Below are 24,051 nucleotides of genomic sequence, written 5' to 3'. Positions count from 1 at the left end.
GCTTAAAGATCAGTAGGTTCCTCACTCAGCCTTTCTCAACCCTAGCATTAAGCCCTAGTATCCTAAAGTATCCATTGTATGTAATGAATTAATCTCTCTTCTATGTACCTAGAATGGTATGGGTTATGTTCCAACCTTGTGAAAACTGAGAAAATAAATCCTGTTCTGGGGTTCAGATAAGGAATTCTGGCCAAGAGTCAAGGTCAAATTGCTTAGTATGCAAGACATCCCACTATCTGGTCCTAATCGTCAACCCCGGTCTTATCTTTGTTGCTTTTCCCACAAAATCTTACGTGAATGTCAAACCCCTCAAAGTCCCCCATTCACAGTTGACACTCATGACACCCTGGCCCTGCACATCCAATTATGGCCCGCATTAATTATGGCCATAATTAAATTAAGGCTCTATTCTGCTAGGAAGTGTTGTTTTAAAAGGGAAAAGAATACTCTCCGTGCCTCACAATTTTACTCTAAGAGAAGAGTTGGCACACAAAACAGATGATCACAAGAAAAATATAATTGCACTGTGGCAGAAATTATGTTATGATTATAATAAATTCAATTTACGTTGTCTCTGCATAAAATAAAATAACCATTGTCTCTTTGCATACTGAGCTCCAAAAGCCTACTACCTGATATGTGCATTAGTTACACCATCTCAGCCACAGCATTGCCTTACGTGGATATTTCTGTTCAATTCTCTTAGGACAACTTCTTAAATTGAGGGATTTCAAATGAAAAAATAAGTGATATTGCCTAAAAGTAAAATCAGTTGTCCCTGGTGGGATGGTGCATGGGCAAGCCTGTGATAACTGCCCCTACCACGCAAGAAGCTATCAAATTCCTCAGTGAGGTTCACACTGCAACACTGAGCTGTTTTTTAGAGTCATTCAGTTATCTACTAATATTCAGAGAGGGATGACCAAAATCATTAACAAGGGTATTCGGAAGTATGGAATACAATACGCTGTATTGTAACTACAATGGCAACAACTACAACAGACAGCACGGAACACATCCACGTGGTTGGCTACAGTATACCTCTAGGGCAGATACTTTCTGGTGGAGATTTGAATGAAAGTTTTTCCAATCTTCTTTTGCAGTTGCAATTTTAGCCTGGATGCCACTAGCTTTCTCTTTGGTCAATAGAGTACTCAAAAGTTCTCCTTTAGAAAGCATCATGTTTAGCTTGTGCTGTCCATTTTCACTTTCCGACAAAAATTCCTATAAAGAAAAAGGTAAGAGATTAGGCATAATAAAATGCTTTATTCATTGAATTTACTACTTATTTCTCAACATAACCAAAGAAAAGAAATAAACAATTTTTATTGTATACATTAAATGACTAAGGTTCTCTTACCCTATTTGTACAATAATACTTTATGTATTATTGTATTATGTATGTATCATATCTAATAATAATCTTATGTAACTGATATGGTTATTGTGAAAATTACTGAGAAAATCTGCCTAGAATGCTCAATCACGATGCTTGTCACATACAGAGAGCTTTTATTATTTCCTAAATCCCTATTAATATATAAAAATAGCATGCATTTAGATCAATGGACTAGTTTCTTTTCACATACACATCAATTGTGTGCTTGAAAAAGCAGGGATTTACCTGAAATCTGAGTTTCTTAAGCCAAACTTTAATATGCTTATAAAGATCTAGAGGCACATTTTTATTATTTTTTTATTTTTTATTTTTTTGCGGTATGTGGGCCTCTCACTGTTGTGGCCTCTCCCGTTGCGGAGCACAGGCTCCGGACGCGCAGGCTCAGCGGCCATGGCTCACGGGCCCAGCGGCTCCGCGGCACGTGGGATCTTCCCGGACCGGGGCACGAACCCGTGTCCCCTGCATCGGCAGGCGGACTCTCAACCACTGCGCCACCAGGGAAGCCCTAGAGGCACCTTTTTAAACCACTTAAGCACCATTATTGGATAGTTTTTTTTTTTTTGGCTGCAAGGTTTGTGGGATCTTAGCTCCCTGACCAGGGATTGAACCCGTGCCCCCTCCAGTGGAAGCGCGGAGTCCTAACCACTGGATGCCCAGGGAATTCCCATCACCATTATTAGAATTAATTGATCACACTCTCACCTGTATTTTCTGAAGACTTGCTGAAACTTCACTAATATTTTGAGGTATATCAAAACATTTAGCTGTAGTGATCTTTGCATGAACCAACCACTGCTGGAAATCCTTAAAGGCTCTTCGAAACCTCTGCTGTAAAATCTGTTCTTTATTCTGACAGCCCTTGGATGCTTGCAAACAAAGACTAAAACCATGATTTGAAACATTTAATGGGAGGAAAAGAAATGATAAAGTAGATTAAAATAATGTTCAACAGAGTCAACAGTCCTGAGTATGTCCTCACACCATTTGGTAATGTATTTAAGATTAATTAATTTATATTATTACTGAACTCACAACTTAAAATAAACAAACCTCTGGCTTCTTATTTGTGTGAAAATATTTTGAATATCAGTAAGGTTCACGCTCACCAATTATATTCTTTAATCAAGCCAGAAACTTTTCTGCTGTATGTACTCAGGTCTCTGGAAAAACGACAAAGTTCATTCAGCTGAGATTTGAGATCCTCTGTCTGAGGCTCTGCTTTTTGTAGAGCAACCAGTATCTCCTATTAGGAAATAACAAGACAGAGGAACAAGCATTTAAACTGGGTAATTTCCACATCCTCATACTATACATGCATAAATCACATAATAAATTATTAGTGAGGGAAAACCCAACACAGTAGATTCAGTAAAGAAATGAGACCTATTTTCAGGACTCCCCAAGGCATAGAATAGCGCTCGGTTAATCTGCATCCTGTTCAAGGCATGGGTACCCACCTGAGCATCCAATGTTACCGGGTAGTCAAGTGATCAAGTGGTCAAGTAACTTAAAGTGGGACAGGAAAAAGAAAAGCAAAAACAGCCTAAATTGTTTAAAAAAAAAAAAAAAAAAACCAGTCTGCCTAGGCCATTGGAAGATGTGTATGAATATTGTTGGTGTGAGGTGAAGGTGAAGAGAAATCATTTCAAAAAAAAGCAATACTTATTTGGGATTAAAAAATACATAAGGCAACTGGTTTTATGTCGTTTGTATGGTTAACTTTCATATTAAGAATTTCTTACATTCCAGAGGTCTCATTTAACTAGTAATTTATTCATTTCCCAGTTTCATTCATACAGTCATCAAGTATCTGCTAAATGTCTGGCATGTGGAGCTCACAGTTTAACAAATGAGAGAGAGAGACGTGAATAATCACAGTACTGTGAGTACTTAATCCAAAATAAAGTGCTGGGATTTGACAAGTGCACCTTTGAAATAAAGGCCACGGTCTACTGAGTTACACAAGGTGCTCTGCAACCAGAGCTTTCTCCTTATAGCTTGTCACAAGAAGCAAATGAGATCATCAGCGTCAAATACTTAGCACAATTCCTGGCACACCAGGAGCCTAATTAGTAAAGACAGCAGGTTATTTAAGTGGGACTATGTGGATAATAGTAGCGCCAAGGTAAAAACAAAAAAAATTAAGGAGGAGAGGCAAGAAGTTGAGTAACTACTCAGATAGCTGTTGCTGTTACTATTATTATTCTCAGAGATATTTATCAAGGCCTGGCCTAGATCTGTAGGAAAACCGTGCCTCTCAACAAAGTAGGTCTGTGCGGGATCCCTCATCCTAGAAAATGGCATCACTGTTCTCCCACTGATCTGAATCAGAAAACTAAGCATCACCTTGGCCTTGCCCGTTTCCCTTCTCATTCCATACAAGAGAAATGAGGGCTGGTCTATTCTATGTCTTAACTGTTTTAATCAGTTCAGTTATCTCTTTTCTTCTGCTTCTCAGCTCTCACAGACCCCATTTACTCTCTAGAATGGCACAGTGTTCTCTGAATGTGAATCCTGTTCTCTAGTTGTCTCTTCTGTGTTTTCTCAATTCTTCAGTAACTGTGGATCTTGATGCCGTGCTTCCACCTCACCCATCTGGTCAATATGTAATCACATCTCAAGGCTCAGCTCAAATCACAGCTCCTCTAAGGATTCTCTGCCCTCTGTCCCACCTCTTAGGGGCTTATTTCAAGGACGCACAGCAACTTGTTGGCACTCATCGCAATCCACAGTCCCCAGTGGTCTTGAGTTTGTTGGCCTTTCCACCTACACTGTGATTCTCAGAGGAGGGATGCTGTTCTTGGTTTTAAAATTCGTTACTTAGCTTAGTGGCTGGGCCAGAGAGGAGTCTAAAATATTTTTATCTATAAAATTCACAAATAATAACTAGAAAGGTTCTCTCCAAACCCTAAAATACTAACTACTAATTTACACCACATTGAACCATTTATTTAAGGAAGGACATTTAACAACTAAAGCAATTTACCATATACCAAAAAGTAAAAAGAACCAGAGATTCAAAGTGGTCATTTATAAATTAGATGATATGAAAAGTGCAAAGCTTTTGACCAAAGCTTTTGACTAAACATTTTTTCTAAACTTCATCATAGATTAAAGCATTGTAGCAGAGTCTTTCATTTTGTACATATCACCTCATATACTTCTGTTTCAGTTAAGTCCTAGAATGCATTTTTTTCCTTAAGGTTATACAGGTTACTAAAATTGCTAAATTTCTAACACTAATAACCTAGTGGATATTAAAAAATATGAGTTTTGCAAACAGAGTGAACAAGATATTTTGCAACATGATTTAATATAGTTTACAGATGATGGTCCATTTTTGGTTTTTAAAGGATTTCTTGAGTCTCATCACTTAATTGCAGAAGAGAAAGTAAACACTTGTGAAGGTTTGTGACTATTATTATGATTTTCAACAACGACAACCCCTGCCTTACAGCAAAACAATGCCAAAGAACCCTGGCAAATCCACTATTTTGTAAAACTTTTCCTATGTATTCATATGTAATGGAAGTATTATCTCTCTTTTTTTTAATTAAAATGTTTTCCTAGCTTTATTGAAATATAATTGACATACAACGTTGTAGATAAATTCAAGGTGTATAATGTGTTGACGTGATACATGTATATGTTGCAAAATGGTGGCCACCAGAGCATTAGCTCACACTTCCATCTCATCACATAATTACCATTTCTTTTTTTGTGGTAAGAACATTTATTATCTCCGTTTTTATTTTTCATTTATTTTTTCTCCCCATTTTATTGAGATATAATTGACACACAGCACTGTATAAGTTTAAGATGTACAGCATAATGTTATCTCCAAAATAGCATTATTAGAAAGAAAAGAAAATCTGAATATTGGGAGGCAATGTAGTACTGTCATCAAAAGTATGAACTTTGGAGCCAAATATGGAAGTAGATCTAAGCAGAGGGCTGTCAGCTTTGAATTACTAGTACAATTAAAAGTCCATATTCACTTTTGCATCATCCTGTGCATTTTTTATAGGATTCACCTATTATTTTCACTAATAGTATCAATGAAAACTTGGTAGAATAGTAATGTAATCTAAACACAACCAAATCTTTCTTTTCTAAAAATTTCATTCATACTAGTGGAAGAGAAAGGAAGGGAAGCAAAAAAGAACTAAAAACATTATAAATGATTTTTTTGATATCGGAGTGAATAATACTGATCACATGGGACAATTAGCAACTTCCTTGTCCCTGTTTTACAGAAGTGTTTTCTGTGCTTTATTCTAGGGCTTAAGCCTAAAGGATAGGAAAGGCATCAGGAAAAAACAAAGAAAGAAACAAACAAAAACCCTAGAAACATTATAAATAAAATAGTATAAAGAGATGATTATAAAGTTTTATTTTGTGGTGTGCTATATTTCAAATATTTGATTTAAAACAAGACAATGTTGGAAATACTACATGACTTACTACAATACTGGCTGAAGCTATTTTGAAAAGATCATAACATAAATAGAAACAGAGAAGTTTATACTAAACTTCCTTTTAAGGACATCCACGATTCAGAGCACTATAAAACTGCAGATATCGAAAGGCTTTCCGTGATACTATTTAACAGTAAAAGAAAGAAGACTTCAAGCTTCTGCCCATTCTTCACTCTTCCTTTTATGCTTCCCTTCCTCACATTCTGAAAGAGCAGCTATTAGTTTAAAAAAGAAAAAAGTCCACAAGGCAACTGGTGAGTGTGACCAGGAGCTCTGTTAACGGGTTAATTCAAGCACAGCTGTCAAATCCACACAGGAGAGCTAACCAGGGGGAAAACTATTAGCTGTGCTTTAGGAGATTACCAAACGTTTCTTCCAAAGCTATAAATTCAATCATTTAATTGTTAGAGATAATTCCCTGGCAGGAAAACAGCTATGACTCTCGGTCTATTTATGCCTGTGCCCACAGGCCATTTTTTCAGACTGAATGGCTGAACACAATATTACAAACTCTTACACCATAAGAATGAAAGTAAAATATTTCCACTTACAGTAAATGCTGCTTATGGTAACTAAAAACTCCCTCTCCCTTATGTCTGTATTTTTACAACGGTTTGATTTATGAGAAAAGGAAACAGATCAGCTTTACAAATTTAGTTAGGTAAACACTTATTTTTCCAAGTGTGAACGTTGCATGTTCTTAGTTAGCAAGGATTTTTTAGCAACAAGGAGCGGCAAACAAAAACTTGAGCAGAGCCACAAGCAGAAAACAGGAAGCCAACTTACCCGGCCCTTCTGCCAGCATTCCACTAGCTCCTGATCTGTGTTCCTGCCTTCCAGGAGGGCTAACTGCTGAGCCCAGCTTGTCAGGAGGGCACCGAACTGTCCCAGGGCCTCCTCCAGCTGAGCCACTTGGCCTGAGAACTCCTGCTCCGAAAGGGCCATTTGGCTAACCAGGTTCTCCAAGCTAGTCTGAGTTTGGAAAACGCTGTCTTCCCACTGCTTCCAGTCGGCACGCAGGGCCTGCATCTCCGTGTCCAAGAGCTCACAGCCACTGGCACTTGTGTTCTGTTTCACTGCAGGGGCCAGCGACTCCACTCTGCTTAGGCGGCTTGCACCAATCTCTCTGGAATCCAACAGCTCCTGTAATGGAATATCACCATGGCAACCGAGAAGGCTCTGAGTCACTTGGGCTGCAGGTTTCCAAATGTGTACAGAGGGGGACCCTGTCCTGCTAGGGAGTTTTAGCAAGTGTGCTGCAAGGAACCGGAATCAATTCATCCCCCTTCTCCTAAGTCATAATAGCAGAGAATTATCATTGTGAGTGCCAAGGTTTGTGGCCAAATGAGTTGATGAAGGCACAACATCCTGAAACAGACTAAAGAGGGACCCTGAAATCAGGCATTGTTTGAATATGTGAAACTATCTTGTTAGTGATTTAAATATTTGCCTGTAAATATTTAAATATTGCTCCTGTAAATGTGTGAATCCTATTTTTCCCTAAGTTGACGTCAAGACAAGTGAACGAGGATTGCAGAAGGACTGTGCTCTGCTCATGTCTCTACCCCATTTCCATTTTCTTCCCCGAGACGGTGGCTTAAACCATACTTCCGTTCCACTAGGAATCAAGCTAAGCCATCACAATAAAAGAATAAGCCCAGCTCGATTTCAAATGCTTCCGAACGTTAAGTAAACATTGTTAGAGTAACTAAAATAAATAATTCACAGACATACTTATTCAAAAGTTCAAAGTAACCTTTAGACAGCATTCATTTATTACTCTTATTTTTACTTTTAAAAACCTCACTAGAAATTTAACAGTTTAACTGTAACTTTTAGGCTTAAAGCACAAAATACTCTAAAAGATAACAAGATAAAATTAAAATATGAATTGTTGATTAGGTTAAATAGTGGCATTTCTTTCTGAGGATAGATTCTTTTACAGAATCTATGTGGATGTTTATATATTTACATATTTATTGCTAAAGCCAGGATTTTGTTAGTATTAATACAAAATTATGACTTTGTTCCTGGATTAAATAGAAGAAAAAGATGATTATTAGGGAAAAAAAAAACTTCCAGAAGAAAATCAATTACAAATTAACAAGTATAGGAAAAATAGGGGTATTAAGTATGAAGCCTGTTTAACAAATTATGTTAAACACAACTATATCTTAGCTAATCTATATAATATAGTTCACATTTCATTAGATTAGCTTGAAATAAATATATCTTCTCACAAGTATATATGAGAGCCACATTTTAGTATAGATCATTTGAAAGTATTTATATAGCAGTCCAAAGTACAATCTCATGAAATCCTTATACACATTTAGCATTTATATACACATTCGTCACCCTTTTCTTGGCAGTAGGATGCTAAAAATCTTTTTTGTTTATCAATGCATGTGGTAAGTAGTGATTTGATGAAGAAAATAACTTTTTGAAAAGAGCTAGGTATAACTATTGGATTTAAATACTTATAATTTTCCTCTGTGAGTGATTTCGAATTTCCTCTGTGAGTTCGGAGGGTATCTACTATCAAAAATCAGTTTCCCAAAATACTCTCTAAGGCATCATCCCCGTGTTCTTTGCATGACCTTGGGATATTTCAATATTTGCAATCACTAATTCCACTCATCCAGATTTTGAAGAAGGATATTATCGTTTAAAAGTGTTCTGAGGGCTTCCCTGGTGGCGCAGTGGTTGAGAGTCCGCCTGCCGATGCAGGCAACACGGGTTCATACCCCGGTCCGGGAAGATCCCACATGCCGCGGAGCGGCTGGGCCCGTGAGCCATGGCCGCTGAGCCTGTGCTCCGCAACGGGAGAGGCCACAACAGTGAGAGGCCCGCGTACCGCAAAAAAAAAAAGTGTTCTGAAATGACTTTTTCATGTATTTCCCCATCTTGTATTTAAACTGTAAAAACATATTATATGCACATAACACACCCTCATACACACACACGTTTGGCTTTGAAGTTGCCTGTTCTTGGTTACTGCTGGGGGTGAGGAGGGTTGACATTGAAGCACAGAGGAGGTGCTACCTGACTTTCTCCAAGGTCCCTCCTCACACACACAGCAGCCTACACTCAGGCCTGACCTGGACTTTGATAGACAACCTCTGTCAGGCTGTACATTCTCCTTCCCAAACCCCAATTTCTTCCTGCCAGTTCCTTCTCCCACATTTCCTATATTTTTTGAAGTGTTGTATAAAAGCATTTCGGAAAAAGAGCATTTGGCAACCCAGAAAGCAGCCTTTGTAAAAGAATTTCCTTGCTTTTCTGATATCGACATCTCAAAGCATGAGTTCATCCTTGCTATCCGGTCTTCCACCCTACTCTTCACTCCCCAATCCATGTCATCCAGTTTCTCTCCTGACCTGACTGTGGAAATGGCTCTCGGTGATCGCCAAGCAGCCTAACTGCCCAGTTCAGAGGCATTCGTTAGTCCTCCTCTTTTATTTTAATTTAATTTTATTTATGTTTTGCTTTTTAATTTTTTTGGCAGCGTGGCATGTGGGATCTTAGTTCCCCAACCAGGGATCGAACCCATGCCCCCTGCAGCGGAAGCACGGAGTCTTAACCACTGGACCACCAGGGAAGTCCTGTCATTAGTCCTCCTCTTAATGGCCCCTTCTTGATGTCTCTGTGATGGTGACCACCTCCTCCACCAGGGGCCCTGGTGGTACCACACTGTCCTTTCCCCTCTCATTATTATTTCTCCTCTCTTTTCTCCCTCTCCCTTTCAAATTCTCCTCTGAGGCCCCTTAAATATTGACAACACCTGGATTTTGGTCCCGTGCGCATCATTCTGTTGGCTTTATACGTAGGTCTTGGTTTCGTTCACTCTGGTGGCTTCAACTACGAACTGTGTGCTGATCATTCCAACTGGTGTCTTCAATCCAGCTTCCTAATCTAAAATTCAGACTTGAACATTCAACTACCTCCTGGACATCACCAGCTGGCAGTTCAAATCCACCTGTTAACACTGAACACCTCATCCTCCCTCTGTAACCCGTCTCCTCTGCATGAACTTCTTTTCCTCAGGTGGAGACAGCTCTGCTGACTCTAGGTAAAGTCCTGACCTTCACCTTTGACTTTTCTCACATTGTCACTCCATAGCCAATTAAATCACTCATTTACGAAATCCACTTTTCTTATCGTGTTCTATGTTGCTAAATGCTTTATGCGCACGATCTAATTTAGTCCTCAGAACTACTCTGTGAAGCAGGTACTACTGCTATTCTTATTTTACCAACTAAGGAAGAGGCTTGAGGACATCACGTGGCTTGCCCAAAGACACAGCTAGAAAAGCAGCAGAGACAAGATGCAGCGTCAGGGTCTGATTCGAGAGCTTGAACTTGAAAAGTCTTACGAGCTATCGTTACATTTGAGGTCTTACTTTATAAACATCAGTTTGTGCATCATCATTCCCTCCTCCACTGCAAGTGCCTTGAGGACTGCACAACCCTGGCTGAATAAATGGACAGATGGATGGACGAATGAATGGATGGATAAATCAAAATATTAGTGAGGAATATATGAACGTATTCTAGGGAATCATACAGGTAATAAGAATTTAAGAAGCGGCTTTATGTGATTATCTCGTTTAAAACCTATGTGGTCACTGTAAGATTTAAATAAGATAATACCTTCCGAACATTTAAAAGTAAATCCTCAAAATATAGTTATTATTGTTATCATCAACTATTATTTTTATGTTCTGATTTCCAGCTATCACATTCCTGATCACAATTATACTACGTATTCCAGCATTTCCTCATCTATAACTAAACAACTGAGGATTTCATCACTGCCTAGTTTTCAGATTAAAATCTATTATTTCCACAGAGGGGAAATTATTGTCATTTAATATTCAAGTAACTAGAAATATACTTGTTCCAGCTCCCTCAGATCAATGGATTTCGGTTTTTTAAGTTGCCCTTATAAGCAGTAACTAGGTGATAGTTTTAATGCCCTTTAAAGTACTGTCTTCCATTATGTTGTTGTGCTATTGGCTAGGAAGGCAGAATAAAACAAGTGAATGGCACTTCCCAGTTATTATTCAAATGTGTTTAACCCACTTACTGCATAAGCTTTTCTTCCACTGTGCAAGAAAATAGTATCTGGTTTTGTCAGCCCACTAGTCTGGGGCATATTTCTTCGGCTTTGATGCTATAGCAATCAGCACATTTGCATACAGAAGCATCTAGAGACAATGTTCTATTTTCCTCACCAGTGTAAAGTGTTTTAAATTCCCTTTTTTCTCTTGCCTAAGGGCAAGGTAATAAATACCAACAAATGGAAAATAGGAAGAAAACATTTTAAATAAAAAGTCTTATCTACAGAATCTTTATCACAGGTGTGTGATACTCAAGAACCGATGAAAGAATGAAGTTATAAAAGTCTGTCCATTTTCTGACCTTAATTTTAGATAATTTTTTCTGGGTGGCTGATGAGTCTCCAGACATATCCGACCACCGATGAAGGTCTTCCTTTGCTGAATGCAGCCAATCAGTGAATTCCTGGACTGCGTCTAAATACATGAGATGATCTTTCACAATCTCTTCTACTTTCCTCATTTTCTCCTAGTAGCCAAAGAAAAGAGTACTTTAACAATAGTAATTATTGAGAATCTGAAATCAGACAAGGTAACAGGTCTCTTAATCATCTGAGAAGATTTCATTCTTATTCCTGAATTTTCTCTATGTTTGATACCTTTAAATGAAAAGATCAAATTTTAATTAGACTGAAAGACATTGAAGAAGCAACCATTTTCCTTTAGGTATTTTTTTAGTTTAGCTTAGAATAAAAATCTATGCTTAATGAATGTTGACTAACATCCCTCACTAATAATCCACTTAATTATTATTACTATAACTATTTTTGTTATTCAGGCAATTATTTGTGTTGCCTTTGTGTACAGTATTCTGCTCAGCACTTTAAATGCATTTGCTCATTTAATCCTCACAACAGCCATATGATGTAGATACTATCATTAACACTATATTATAGGAAGGGACCTACAGAGGTTACAGAGGTTAAGTAACATGCCCAAAGTCATATATCCAAAAGAGGGTCAAAATCAGATTTCAAATGTAGGTCTTTTTGACTCAAAAGTCATAGCTCTTAATCACTACCAAAATAAAAATTAAGATAAACTAACACATATGTTAAAAATTGTAGTATTAATAATACAAAGATAGTTCCCCAAAGGAAAACCAAGAAGGGGGGGAAAAAACTTCTCCCTTACTTTCTTTAACATTCTCACAAATACACAAAAGAAAACTCATGGAAGAAAGTAATAATTCAGAGATAGAACTGAGAGAAAACCTTGATATTACATGAAGGAGTCTATTTCTTAGAGAACAGGAAAATGCAGTTTTTACTAAAATGAGAAATAAATACTTGGTACATGATTGAAATCTGGGAGGTAACTAGACTTGCTTTAATACAACAAATGTAAGTGGCAGCAAAAGAAAAAGAACTCTAAACACTGACAATTGAGTCTCAGGCAATCTTACAAAGAAAAGAAGTGGGTTGATTAACATTCTAAGTGGAGAAAAGATGAAAAACCAAAGAATAAAAAATAATCCCAACACTGCAGAAAGAGAAAAATTCATGAGCATTCATTGGTGAGAAATGACCCTTTATGTAATACCTGTTCACTAAAGGTACACATGGTTTCAGAGCAGCCAGTTCTCCTATAATTCAACCCATAGTGTATTCTTTACCTGAACCTTGAAGTTTTTTTTCTTCACTATAAAGCACTAACCTTGGAAACGGTCATTATATCATTAAACTGGGTTTTCAGTTCCTCTTGAGCCGCTTCCTTGAAAGACTCATCCTCAGTCTTCTGGTAGAGCTCCCTGGCCTTGGCGGTGAGTCGCTGCAGGACTGCGGCGTGATCTTCCGCCTCAGATACGACGGACTGAAAGTGGTCCAGAAGGGAAAACTTCTCTTTCAGACCCGGCTGCGGTTGCAAGGGATGTTCTACCTTTTGATCCACTGATTCCATCCACTGCTCCAACTGGTTTTTCCTCTCTAGATAGTCATTCCATTGGCTAATCACAGACTCTAAAGTGCTAGAATTAATGTCACATGTTATAAAAATAAGTTATCTTAACATCTCTACTAAAAACCAATCACGAGGGCATTGCAGCCATGTAAGCCATTTTGCTGAATGCTATTGAAGCGATGAAAACACTGCTTTTAAGTGCAGGGAGAAACATGACTCCTCTGACCCACAACACAGTTTCTTCAAATGAAAATAAATCTATGTCAAACTTGAAGATGCTGTAGTCACATATGCATCTGGGCATTTGTCTTGCAAATGCTAATTGTCTAAATGAACAGACACATACATGTGTTACATTGAGAAAACATCAGCTCTGGGGCATCAGTTAAATTTTATTGAATATACATCAATTCTTTATTTTCTTGGACTCAGTTTATCTTATTAAAGTCAGATGATTATTTAGTGACAGGAGTGAAAAATGTAACGTATTCTTTCTGGGTAAATAATATAATTAGATTGATTTTTCACTTAAGGATATAATACACAATGTTTAGGGCTCCTGTGTTGAATGTGTGAAGGAATGAAGGTTCAGTGCATTAATAATATAAGAAATTTAGTCACTAAAGTCACGTAAGTAAGAGTCAATTAAATAGCTCTCCAGACAGTCAAGTAAAAGGCTCTCCAGACTGGCATTTTTAAAACACCTCCAATATTCAGCTTTATAAACTATTCAAAACTCACTTTCAGTGACCCCTCACACCCTCCCTTGCATATAATCCTATGATCCTGGAGTTATATCTGTGGTGAATGTACTTCCAAATTGTTCCTTTTGCTCAAATTGTTCCTTTTACATCAATAGAAACCTCATCATACATACCCTAAAGCCCTATTCTTTCCTCAAAGAATTTTCTAGAAAGTGCAAATCAATCTCACTTCTCCAGAAGCTACCCCAAGCCCTGCCTTCTTCCACAGTCTCATAGCATTTCAGTAACACAATCTGAGTCAGCGTTTCATTGTTATTTGTGGAAGGTATCCTACCCTAGCCTCCGAGCACTTAGAGGGCAAAACCTACCTTGTTCAGTTTCATTATTTTAGCACAATAATTTGAGCCCTGCGACTGCTCAGAATGCAGTTGCCAACTGTAATTTCTTGCTGAAAGGGGGAAATCAAGGATTTGAAGCTGCTTCTTGTGTTTAACATTTTATTCTAGCATCAGGAAAATATTCACCCGTATTCCTATTCACTTTTATGAAGCTGGCCTGTTGCCAAGCATTGGGAAGTTTAGTTCATGCTCCAGCGGTCTGCTCTACAGAATAACAGAATCATGGGATCTGATTTTTTTCTTTGCTGCCCATTATGAGTTGTGATGAAGACTGAAGTCCTGCTGACTCTGGGAGTCACCACCTACACTCCATGTTTAAAGGAGACAAAACAAAGCACCATTCCCCAAATTTTAGTTGTAACCATGGTTCACTGTTTACACTGCAGTGAGTCACTGCGGTGTTGTTTTGTTTTGTGATGAACTTTAATCTTTTATTCATCTGTTTATTAAGATCATATTGAGCACACACTTCTTCAGTGATCCAACATATAACCTTTAGAAGCAGCGCTCCTGGAATGGGTTTTGGTATTTTGGTATGACTTTTGAAAGTCATTTGTCCAACGAGCCAGCCAGATTATTTGTTGATACTCGGAGAAGAGGGAGGAAGATAAAGTCTTCCACTCACAAATATAACACAACAACAACACCACCTGGTGTAACAATCTGTATCTTCTCTACTTTCTCATCAGCGTCTAGTGCAGGGGGTTTGGGCGAGCTGGAGGATGTTTGTGTGAGGGTGTCCACGCAATGCAGGAGGTTGGCCTCACGCTAAATGCCAGGATACCCCATCGCCGGGGTGGTCAGATACTCTCCCCATATCTCCATATCCCCAGTGTCAGTGATATTACTTCGGTTGAGAAAAAGATTTATATGTAAGCCTAATAGTTGCCAATGACTTAATTTCCCTTAAAAAGCAAAAAGTTATTAAAGTTGTTAAAGACCACATATCCTTGCTTTGATGAACTGAAAGGAGGTACAATTCCACGAGAGGTATGATGGGAGATGCAAATATTACACACACACACACACACACACACACAAAGTAAGTAAACAAACAAACAAAACTGGCCTTTGCAGTTACAGAAAATACCATCTAGGCAAAGACAGACACGCACACAACTAGCTCTAATAATATGCTTGGAAACTCTCCTGCAGGATACCCTCAGCGTGCACCATCATTTTACTAAGCCACTGGGTTTGAGTCAGGCAAAGAAACACTAAAAATAGGCTCTGTACCTCTGAGCACGGACGGAGGAGCTCATGATGTCAGCCCACACATCTTTAAGCGTCTGTAGCTGAGTCTCGATTACCTTCTGACCTTCCTTGTTGCTACTTCTCAAGGCCTGTTCCCCTTTGCCAATGGCCATATTCAGTTTAACTTCCCCTTCACCTTTCATCAGGAGAATATCCTATGAAGGAAGAATGAACACTTGTCAGCAGGATTACTAAAACCTTCTGATGTTTTGAAAAACGGCCATGTTTCCCATGAGAATCAAGGTAGGGCACACCTTACTCATCTTAAAATGAAAAAACAACAACAACGTCAAACTCTGTGCCCTACTGCACTGTAACACCTTACTTAAATATTAGATGTCCGGGAGTCTGGGAGTCAGAGATGAACTCCGATTAAGTTCTTGGAAAACTCTGGGCCACTAGCCTAGAAATGGAACTTTACTGAATTTTGCATCAGAGAAATAAGAAGTCATTCTGAAAATGAAGACACACCTGTCAAAAACTTAACAGTCCCGTTTTCACTGCCTGGCTCATTTCTGCTTTTCAAGCTCACCTTCGTTGACTGCAGGCTGGGTTGGTAGCCTCTTTTGTACTTCAGTCATGGCCCCTACATACAGGCTGCACTGCAAGTAACAAGTTACAGGTTGGTGTCTCCCACTAACTGTGAACTCCTAGAATGCAAGGACTAATTTTTGTTTCTATATTCCTATCAACTTGCATAGTGCTTAGAGTAGAGTAGCTTTTCCATAATGTTTGCTAAATGTTTACTAAAAAACCGCAAAAATTATTTTAAAGCTATTTGAACAAAAATATTCCTTTACAAAAGAGAAAAATGATCCCTCCAAATCCTTTTTGCCCAGTTTCTCCATTCTGCCTACATACTCCTCACGTGGAGGCTCGCAGAACAACGAGGACCCAACTGAACCATCTGTGAATCTACTCAAAGTCTTCCGAAGGCAGCCGTGTCGGGCCGGCGCCCCGCGCACCTGCACTTGTGACAGCTGTCTCTCCAAGGCGTCTCTGCCCCCCACGGTGCTCTCTGCACAGGCCAGTCTGTCTTGCATATCTTTCACGCAGGACCACATGCTCTGCAGCGCTTCCTCCAGGGCCTCGTGCTCCTGCAAGGCCATCTGGCAGCTCCGGAGCTTCTCCTTGGTCCTTCGGAGTAAGTTCTGATAGTTAGTGAGGAGCTGGGAGCACAGGCGGGCTTCTTTCCCAGCGCCATGGCCTTCTTCACTGAGAAGCTGCCCTCTCTGGGAAAGCTTGTCAAGAGACTCTCTAAAGAAAACAAACAAACAAAAATTTAATTCTGACATTCTGGAGCACAGGGGAGTGATAACTGATTGTTGACATTAGAGCAGTGACCAGACAAGAGCTCACAGCTGACATGCCTTTCGGTGAGGATGCTGGGGGCCCTCAGAGGGCTGGCTACCTCGTTCCCTGTGGTTTCTCTGAATGTAGTCAATTCACATGGGGGATTTGATTCGCTCTGTGCTATGCCTAGATGCCAGCCCACTGTATTGTTAGGGATTCACTTCAGGAAATGGCCCAGGCCTGCCTCTTCAAGCCGATCTCTAACTTTTCTCCATTCCTAGCTAATGCTCTAACCATAAACAGCTCCCTGAAATTCCCCAAACGCTATGTATCTATTGTATACACACGGAGACTCCTGCTTCGTTAAAACTCTTCTGCTCTCTTCTGCTTCTTCTCTGATTGGCCCTTCAAATCTCAGTGTAGTTATCACATCCCCAGGAAGCATCATGATGACTCCTCTTCCGGGTGCCCTCTGCCTGTCTTACTCTCTCACCTCATACACTCTGTCTGTCTCAATCCACAAGGCTTTCACCTTCTAGAAGCCAAGGCTGTTACATTCATCTCATATCCCAGGACCCAGCATGATGTCTGGCAGAGATAAAATGCCAAAAAAAAAAAAAGTTTCTTTCAAAAGGCCATCTTATGAATACTTATGGGTTCCTTTGTTGTATCTTGGGAACTTTTCTCATCTCAGTTTGGGGTTATGTTAATTAGGTCAAGGGAAAACATTATCATATGTGGCTGGGTAGGCTTCATCTTGTTTCATGGATGTCTGAATTCCAATCAGCACATCTATCAGGAAATGCCTGGGATACCAGAAGGGAGAGTACAGATGACATAACGCAAACTGTTGTGAATGCTAGAAAAAGAATAGGAAGTCCGTCTCCTACATTGTCTTTTTTTTTTTTCCTACTATGTATGTAGAGAGCATTCTATGGGCCTCTGTGAGATACATAAGACTTATACAACATTACATATTCTTTAAAATACATCTCTTTTACTTGCAATCTGCTTGAGACATGAAGGTGAGACATGAAAGTGGCTTAAGCAAAGATGTGAGTTAAATAATAGTTCAAGATGACAGATATCACTTGTTACCATGAGGAGAACTGCTTAATGGATGATAAAAATTCAATGATTCTCAAGTTTGGTGTTCTTTTGAAAAATACAGGACATCCCCCCGAGATATGCAAAGTACTGGAAAATATTATGACAAAAAAAATCCAAAGGACTAGGGGGGAGCAAGTGGCAAGCAAGTAAAAGAAGTCAGATGACTCAGCTGGAGAAGCTGGGAGACCAGCAGAGCACATTAGGATCACCCTGAGAAGCACCCAGCGCTAAAGAAGCTGGGAGCAAACACACCTAAGGACTCTTAGCATCTGGTCTTGGAATATCAGAGAGTAATAGCTCAGGAAGAATATGTAAAGTCATTTCAAATGTTTGAAAGGAGGAGAGAAGTAGGTCTGGCCATGTAATACTGTACCTAAACAAGAGTCAAGATTTAAAAAGTAAATAAAGTGCAGTATAATTTTCAGGAAGTTATAGAGTTAGAATAATGCTATTATTCTGTTAATTCAGCAAATATTTTCTATTGTTGGCACTATACTAGATAAAGATGATAAAGACCTGATGGTCTCTGGCCTTGAGATACTCACCATTGGGTTGGGGTTTATTAAATTGAAACTGAGCAGGACCTTGTGGGGCCCTCCCAGGTAAAAAAGCCCTTCTGGGTCCCCTGTCTCTCTGTTCATAGGAAAGCTGTAGTCTCCCAGGCCTCCTTGAGTCACAAAGGAGCAGGCTCAAACAGTTAACGATTAGGACAGTAGAGTCACAGAATCTTTAGTTCCTCCCTGAAGATACGTAAGTGTCTGATGCACATTCCTGAGGTGTTTTGCAGATACTAAAACCTCCACCAGAGGGAAAAAAGCTAACTGCATGGTGACCAGGTTGTAGCCATGACATAAGCTGCTCCCTCTTGAGCAGGACTGAATCTGTGGCTTTGCACAATGCCAGATACTGGCCTCAAGGAAATTGTAACAAACCGACCCTGGAATTGAAAATTAACTGTGCTTAAAATAATCAGTATGACACTGACCAGACTACTTACTGCATGATCAGTTTCAAGATGATTCTAGAAGCTAACTGTACTGTTTTGCACATAGTCTCTGTTTGCGCACCCTTGAAGCTTTCCTTTAAAAGCTCTTGCCCTCTGATCAGCAATGGGGAGCTGGTTCTTTGGGACATGAGTTTACCTTCTCCCCAGGATTGCCAGCTTCCTCAATAAAGCCATCTTTCCTTTCACCCAACACTTGTCTCTCAGTATTGGATTCTTGAGTGATGAGAAGCCTAACCTGAGTTCAGTAACAAAATCAACAAAGTGTTTACCCCATGGTAAAGGCTCACGGAGTTGGGACCAAAACATTCCAGGGAAATTTTATAATAGTCATCAAACTATCACACCAACAACAGCTGTCAGTATGGGTTCTGTCTGTATACTTGTTTGTATGCTTGTTTTTTTCAAGACAAGGAATACTTAGCATGCTTGACCAAAAAGAGGATTCAGAGGAAACGGAATGAGTATGATCTGAATTAGGCAAATTTTACTCAGTTGATCATGGTTGCTGATTTGGTTGATCAAGCAGGCTGGATACCAGCCTTCTGCTGCTCAAAGTGTATCTGCTCTGCAAGACGACAGTGAGACAGTTAAAAGAGTTTTGGCTCAAGCTGCCCTCCCCTAGTGGAAAGTGTTCTATCTTCCAATGCAAGAGTTCCAATGAAGCAACTGAAAATGCCAGGGGTGGAGTGTAAATTGAGGGAGCAAAGCCATGAAAGTGGTGGAGTCCAAAGCATAGGCCAGAGAACTCTGCCTGAGAAGGAGTCAGAAACATTTGCTCAGTTGGCAAGCAATAAGGAGACAAATATTGCAGTGGAGAAAACGAAACTCTAGGACAGCCAGACTTCATGACCATACACCTTTTGCTTTCCTAAGAATATTACGAGGATGGGGTGGATTGGAAATGGTGCTGGAGGCTGATGTGTGTGAAGAATATATGGAAATTGGGGTCTCATTTATTTCTGTAAATGAAGGGTATCTTTATAATCACCTTATATCCTTATAATAACCCCCGAGAGGAAAATATATTTTTATTATTATCATTATTATTATCACAATGCTTAAAAGCTAATATCAAGAAATATAGGAAATGAGTGGCCTGTCCAATTTGTTGAGCAAAGGGAGATGTCACTGGGATGGAAACCAGCTCCTTACCTCCAACCCGATGCTCTCTCCAGATCACCACACTGCCACAGAAACACTGCACAATCATTTGTATGCCACACATTCGGGGATAGAAACATAACCTCCACCAACTAACCAACTAACCAGCCAACAACCAACCCAAATACCCAACCAACCAGACAAACAAACACTTGTTAGTAGGGAAAGAATCTATTCCACTTCTGCACCCTACCTTGCAGCCAGCAGTTCTCCCAGAAACATTTCAATTTTATGGACTTCGTTTTTCTTCTCAGGAATATGTTGCTTACTCTCTCCTAAGTCTTCTGTACTTAATCTTTCATCCATTTCATGGATCCAAACATTCAGTTTTCTGTGTTGATCTTCAAAGCTAAAGAAAACAAACACACCTTAGAGAAATTTTAATATCCTCATTATAGTAATAAATTCCAATATCTGAGGTCACAGTGTCTATGGCAATTAAGATCTCATGAATTTTCAAGTAGAGAAGAAAACTCGACAATAAGCCAATTAAATTATCCCTTATTTCAGTAACAAAATGACAAATTCTGGACATTTCTCTTGAGATACAAGCAAAAAAAAAAGAAGCACCTCATCTTGCTGAGTTGATTTCCTTGGTAATTATAGCTAATAATTACCAACAAGATAACATTCCCATGTCAGTGGGCACTCAAGTTTGTGTCTTACTACAAAGACCCTGAATTGGGGCCAGTGGATAAATGGGGCAGTGGAAGCCCTGGGAGAAGAAGGGAAAGTCATCTCTGTGTCTTTGTACCTTATGGGGATTTGAATGTGGCACAAGAGCTCTAGGGCTCTTAAGTTTTGAAAACAACGTAAATTCTCTAAGAAACCTTGACAAGAGTCAGACACATTACTCGCCAACCAAAAAGGCATTTTGATTATACTGACATCTTTCCTTTCCTAGCAATAGAAAATTTTTTTCTTTCTAATTTTATATTCACCCCTGTTGACATAGCTTCCTGACTGGAATCTTGATTCAGAGAAATACAATAAGTGTTTTCCACCATAATTCCAACCCAGCAGAAGGAGACACAGGAAAGGACTTGGGTAATCTAAAACCTGGGTATCAAAACTCTAACATCTCGATTTAGCCAAAGAGACAAAAAAATACATGCATTTATGCCATTAAAAATTATTAATGAATATAATTCCTTTCTTTTTCTATCTAGAAAATAAAGCCAAATGATGCCATCAGAGTTTGAGCAATCAATTAGTGTCCTAGTATGAACATGTACTTAAGGTCAAAACTTATTATAATTTAAACTCACAGTTTCAAATATTTTTTGTTTATTCCCAACGGGTCTTTAAATCCTGAAAATATATTCTGTGTATGATGAAGTCTACGCTTGTCAAAACAACCTACCTCCCAAGTTCCAAAGCACAGTCTTGAAGAGCCTGTTTGTCTTTAAGGCATTGTTTCAGAAATGCTTGAAACTCTTCATTAGCCTTTGTAATTTGCTCCTGAATGCTACTGACAATTTGTTTAGGCAAATGTGCATACAAAGTCTGCCCTTCTCGAGTCACTGCATCAAGCTTGCTCTGCCCATCGCTGACAGAGTCCAAAAGGTTCTGTTTCGGGAAATAAAGGTAATAGAGAATATTTGCTATTATTCAAAGACCCTGCTGCATGGGAGCATTAATTACAGTTCTGACCTGAGAAAGTGGAGCAAGAGAAGAAAAACAGAGCCCAAAGGAAGAGGCCTTTGACAAGGCTGGTGTGAGAATGATGTATACAATTGGATATAATCAAGACTCAGAACGGAGGACGGTGCCAGGCAGTCACTGGAACCACTGAGGACCAACTGCGAGCAGCATCGAGCTGGAAAGGATGATGCTCTCATCAAGGTCTGTGCTCAGTCTCTCCCCATTCCCACCATCCCAATCTGGTCCAGGCTCCACCTCCTCACATGGTTACCTGTCTCCACCCCTCCTCCTTGTCTGACCCCCTGTCTTCAGATCCCTTATTTTCTTGGTGTGCACCTCTTCCTTGGAAGATCATATGCATATGCACGTGGCTTCAACAGAGCACAAGAAGCCCAGGACTGCTGTGCCACCCCTGCCTCTCCACTGAGCTCCACGGTGGCATTTGTGATCGTCACTCAGACTTTTCTTCATGGAATTCCACTGCATCTCAAGCGTCAAAGGGGACAACTCCACATCTGAATTCACCAAGCCTCCTGCAAAACCGCTTCCTGTATTATAATGCTCTTCTGCTTCCTGTATTATAATGCTCTTCCGCTTCCTGTATTATAATGCTCTTCCTACCCTGACTGCTAATGAGTTATCTACATGATTGCCATCACCCATTAGGCCACAAAATCCTCACGCTCCTCATTAACTTTCTAAAACTATTTTTATAAGACTTAACACAGTGCTTTGCTCAGATCAGTCGCTTGAAAAACCTGGCCAAAACTCAATTTGAACCTAGGCTCCTGTCAATCATTCTTACCTCTCCGTCACAATGGCCTTCCTTACCAGAATTTATACATTTTTCATTGTCTGTAACACCTATAAAATCTATAATATCTATTGCTTTTATTTGAATATATCGTAGCTCCAAATTTAGATGATAGGTTATTAAAATTACACAAGCCATGTCTTCTTTCTTAAAACTCCTTCATGATAATGATGTTAAAGAAATACAATTATTTATGCTTTTACTGCTATAAAAACTGAAATTAGGTTTAGTTCTGAATGAATTCCAAAGAATGATCAACAGGCTAAAAAAGAGAGGAAAGGGATCTAGAAATTCTAACATTTTCTCAACTTACTTTTCATATATTAACTATCTCTTTTCAAGTCAAGAAACCTCATTCTGTTAGGGAAGAAGAAAAATTTGAAGAAAATAAAGTTTGGGGAAATAGATGATTTAGGTCTGACTTGAAGGCACTTGAGTGCAGTTTAGGGAAGAAGGAAAGGCAGTGCCAGGTTGCATACCTGAAGATCATGGAGCTTTGCCTCCAGAACTTTGCTGTCCCCGGTTCTATCTGATGATTCCTTTGCCGCTGCCTTTATTCCAGAAAACCACTCTTGAAATTCCTGCATAGACTCTTTGGAAAGTAACGAAAATAAGAAATACATCCAAAACATTGAAAGAGCTTCCAGGATGACCACGATGAATTAATTCTGGCCTTCAGCCCATTGCATCTTGCCTTACAACAAATATTCCAGAAAGAAAACAACAACGATAATAATATAGAATATAATACAGTATGAACTATAATCATGACTGTTCATGGTAGAACTGAGAAATTATCTCAGATATAAGACTGAAAAGAAATTCGTATTTCTGACATGTTTGATTTCCCATTGTGTTTCTTTCGGTAAAGAAAGATAATTGCCTGATTATGTCAGATTGAGCAATGCTCTAGAGGCGTTAAAGCCATTCTTATGGCAAAGGGAAGAACCATCTCCTCTGCCCACCACGCTGACTTAGAGCATCTTACATTCACACCACAGCAGAGGCACAGCTGTGTGGGAGGCCGAGTCAGGGACATATGACCAGCAATTTCCTGAATTACATGGCTGCTGTTTCACAGCCTCTCCTAAGATCCAGGTTTACCGTCTCACTTCATCATAGCGGTGGGACTCATTTTCCACATAAATGAGCTCTACACAGAAAATCCAGATGGAGTTCAGATTCCTCAAGATGGCGGACTCCTACTCTCTTAAGGAGAAAAAGGAAGAATTCTGCGTATGGTGAGAGCCCAACCACAACAATTTGATTGCTCAAATCTCACCACACACACAAATTTAAAACGCTACTCTTGTGGAAAGTTTTCTGGCAGTTTCTAGGCAGCATTTGGTTTGGACCGTGTCTTGTAAACAAACTGTTCAAGCTAAGACCTGTCAGAGCTCACCACTGAAGTGTTCTTCCAGAGAATCCTGAAGGCTGGCCTGTGTCTTGCAGCAGGACTGGCTCACAGCCTCATGTCTCTTCATCAGCCCCGTCACCGCACTGCCCAGGCTCTCCAGCTCCACTGAATGGTACTTGCGGCACAAGCTATTGAGATTTTCTTGGGTGGCACTGATGTTGCTTTTCTGACTTTGAAGTTCTTTTTGTATTTCCTACAGAATAAAAATATGCCATGAAGGATATTCATCACGTTCAAGAGAAATATTCCATACACTCCACTCTGGAATGTTTTTTGGAAAGTGATGTTGTTGAAATCCACTCAATAATGTATATACTTTTGTCGGACTTTTTTTTTTTTTTTTTTTGAGTATTTG

General features: G+C 39.4%; 1 protein-coding gene across 1 annotated transcript in view; it reads right to left on the bottom strand.

Annotated features, from left to right (window-relative positions):
- SYNE1 (spectrin repeat containing nuclear envelope protein 1) overlaps positions 1 to 24,051 on the bottom strand; it is a 464,259-nt gene that overhangs the window by 232,448 nt on the left and 207,760 nt on the right. Inside the window, exons 48-59 of the mRNA XM_049695244.1 lie at positions 23,682 to 23,889; positions 22,759 to 22,871; positions 21,185 to 21,390; positions 20,015 to 20,170; positions 16,217 to 16,508; positions 15,234 to 15,406; positions 12,653 to 12,962; positions 11,301 to 11,465; positions 6,664 to 7,020; positions 2,506 to 2,642; positions 2,102 to 2,279; positions 1,042 to 1,224 (exon numbers count right to left, since the gene is read on the bottom strand). Coding sequence (XP_049551201.1) covers positions 1,042 to 1,224; positions 2,102 to 2,279; positions 2,506 to 2,642; positions 6,664 to 7,020; positions 11,301 to 11,465; positions 12,653 to 12,962; positions 15,234 to 15,406; positions 16,217 to 16,508; positions 20,015 to 20,170; positions 21,185 to 21,390; positions 22,759 to 22,871; positions 23,682 to 23,889 — 2,478 coding nt within the window. The remainder of the gene's footprint in view (positions 1 to 1,041; positions 1,225 to 2,101; positions 2,280 to 2,505; positions 2,643 to 6,663; positions 7,021 to 11,300; positions 11,466 to 12,652; positions 12,963 to 15,233; positions 15,407 to 16,216; positions 16,509 to 20,014; positions 20,171 to 21,184; positions 21,391 to 22,758; positions 22,872 to 23,681; positions 23,890 to 24,051) is intronic.

Source organism: Orcinus orca, chromosome 12, assembly GCF_937001465.1.
Source record: "Orcinus orca chromosome 12, mOrcOrc1.1, whole genome shotgun sequence".
NCBI lineage: Eukaryota > Metazoa > Chordata > Mammalia > Artiodactyla > Delphinidae > Orcinus > Orcinus orca.
This window is presented reverse-complemented; position numbering and strand designations above follow the sequence as displayed.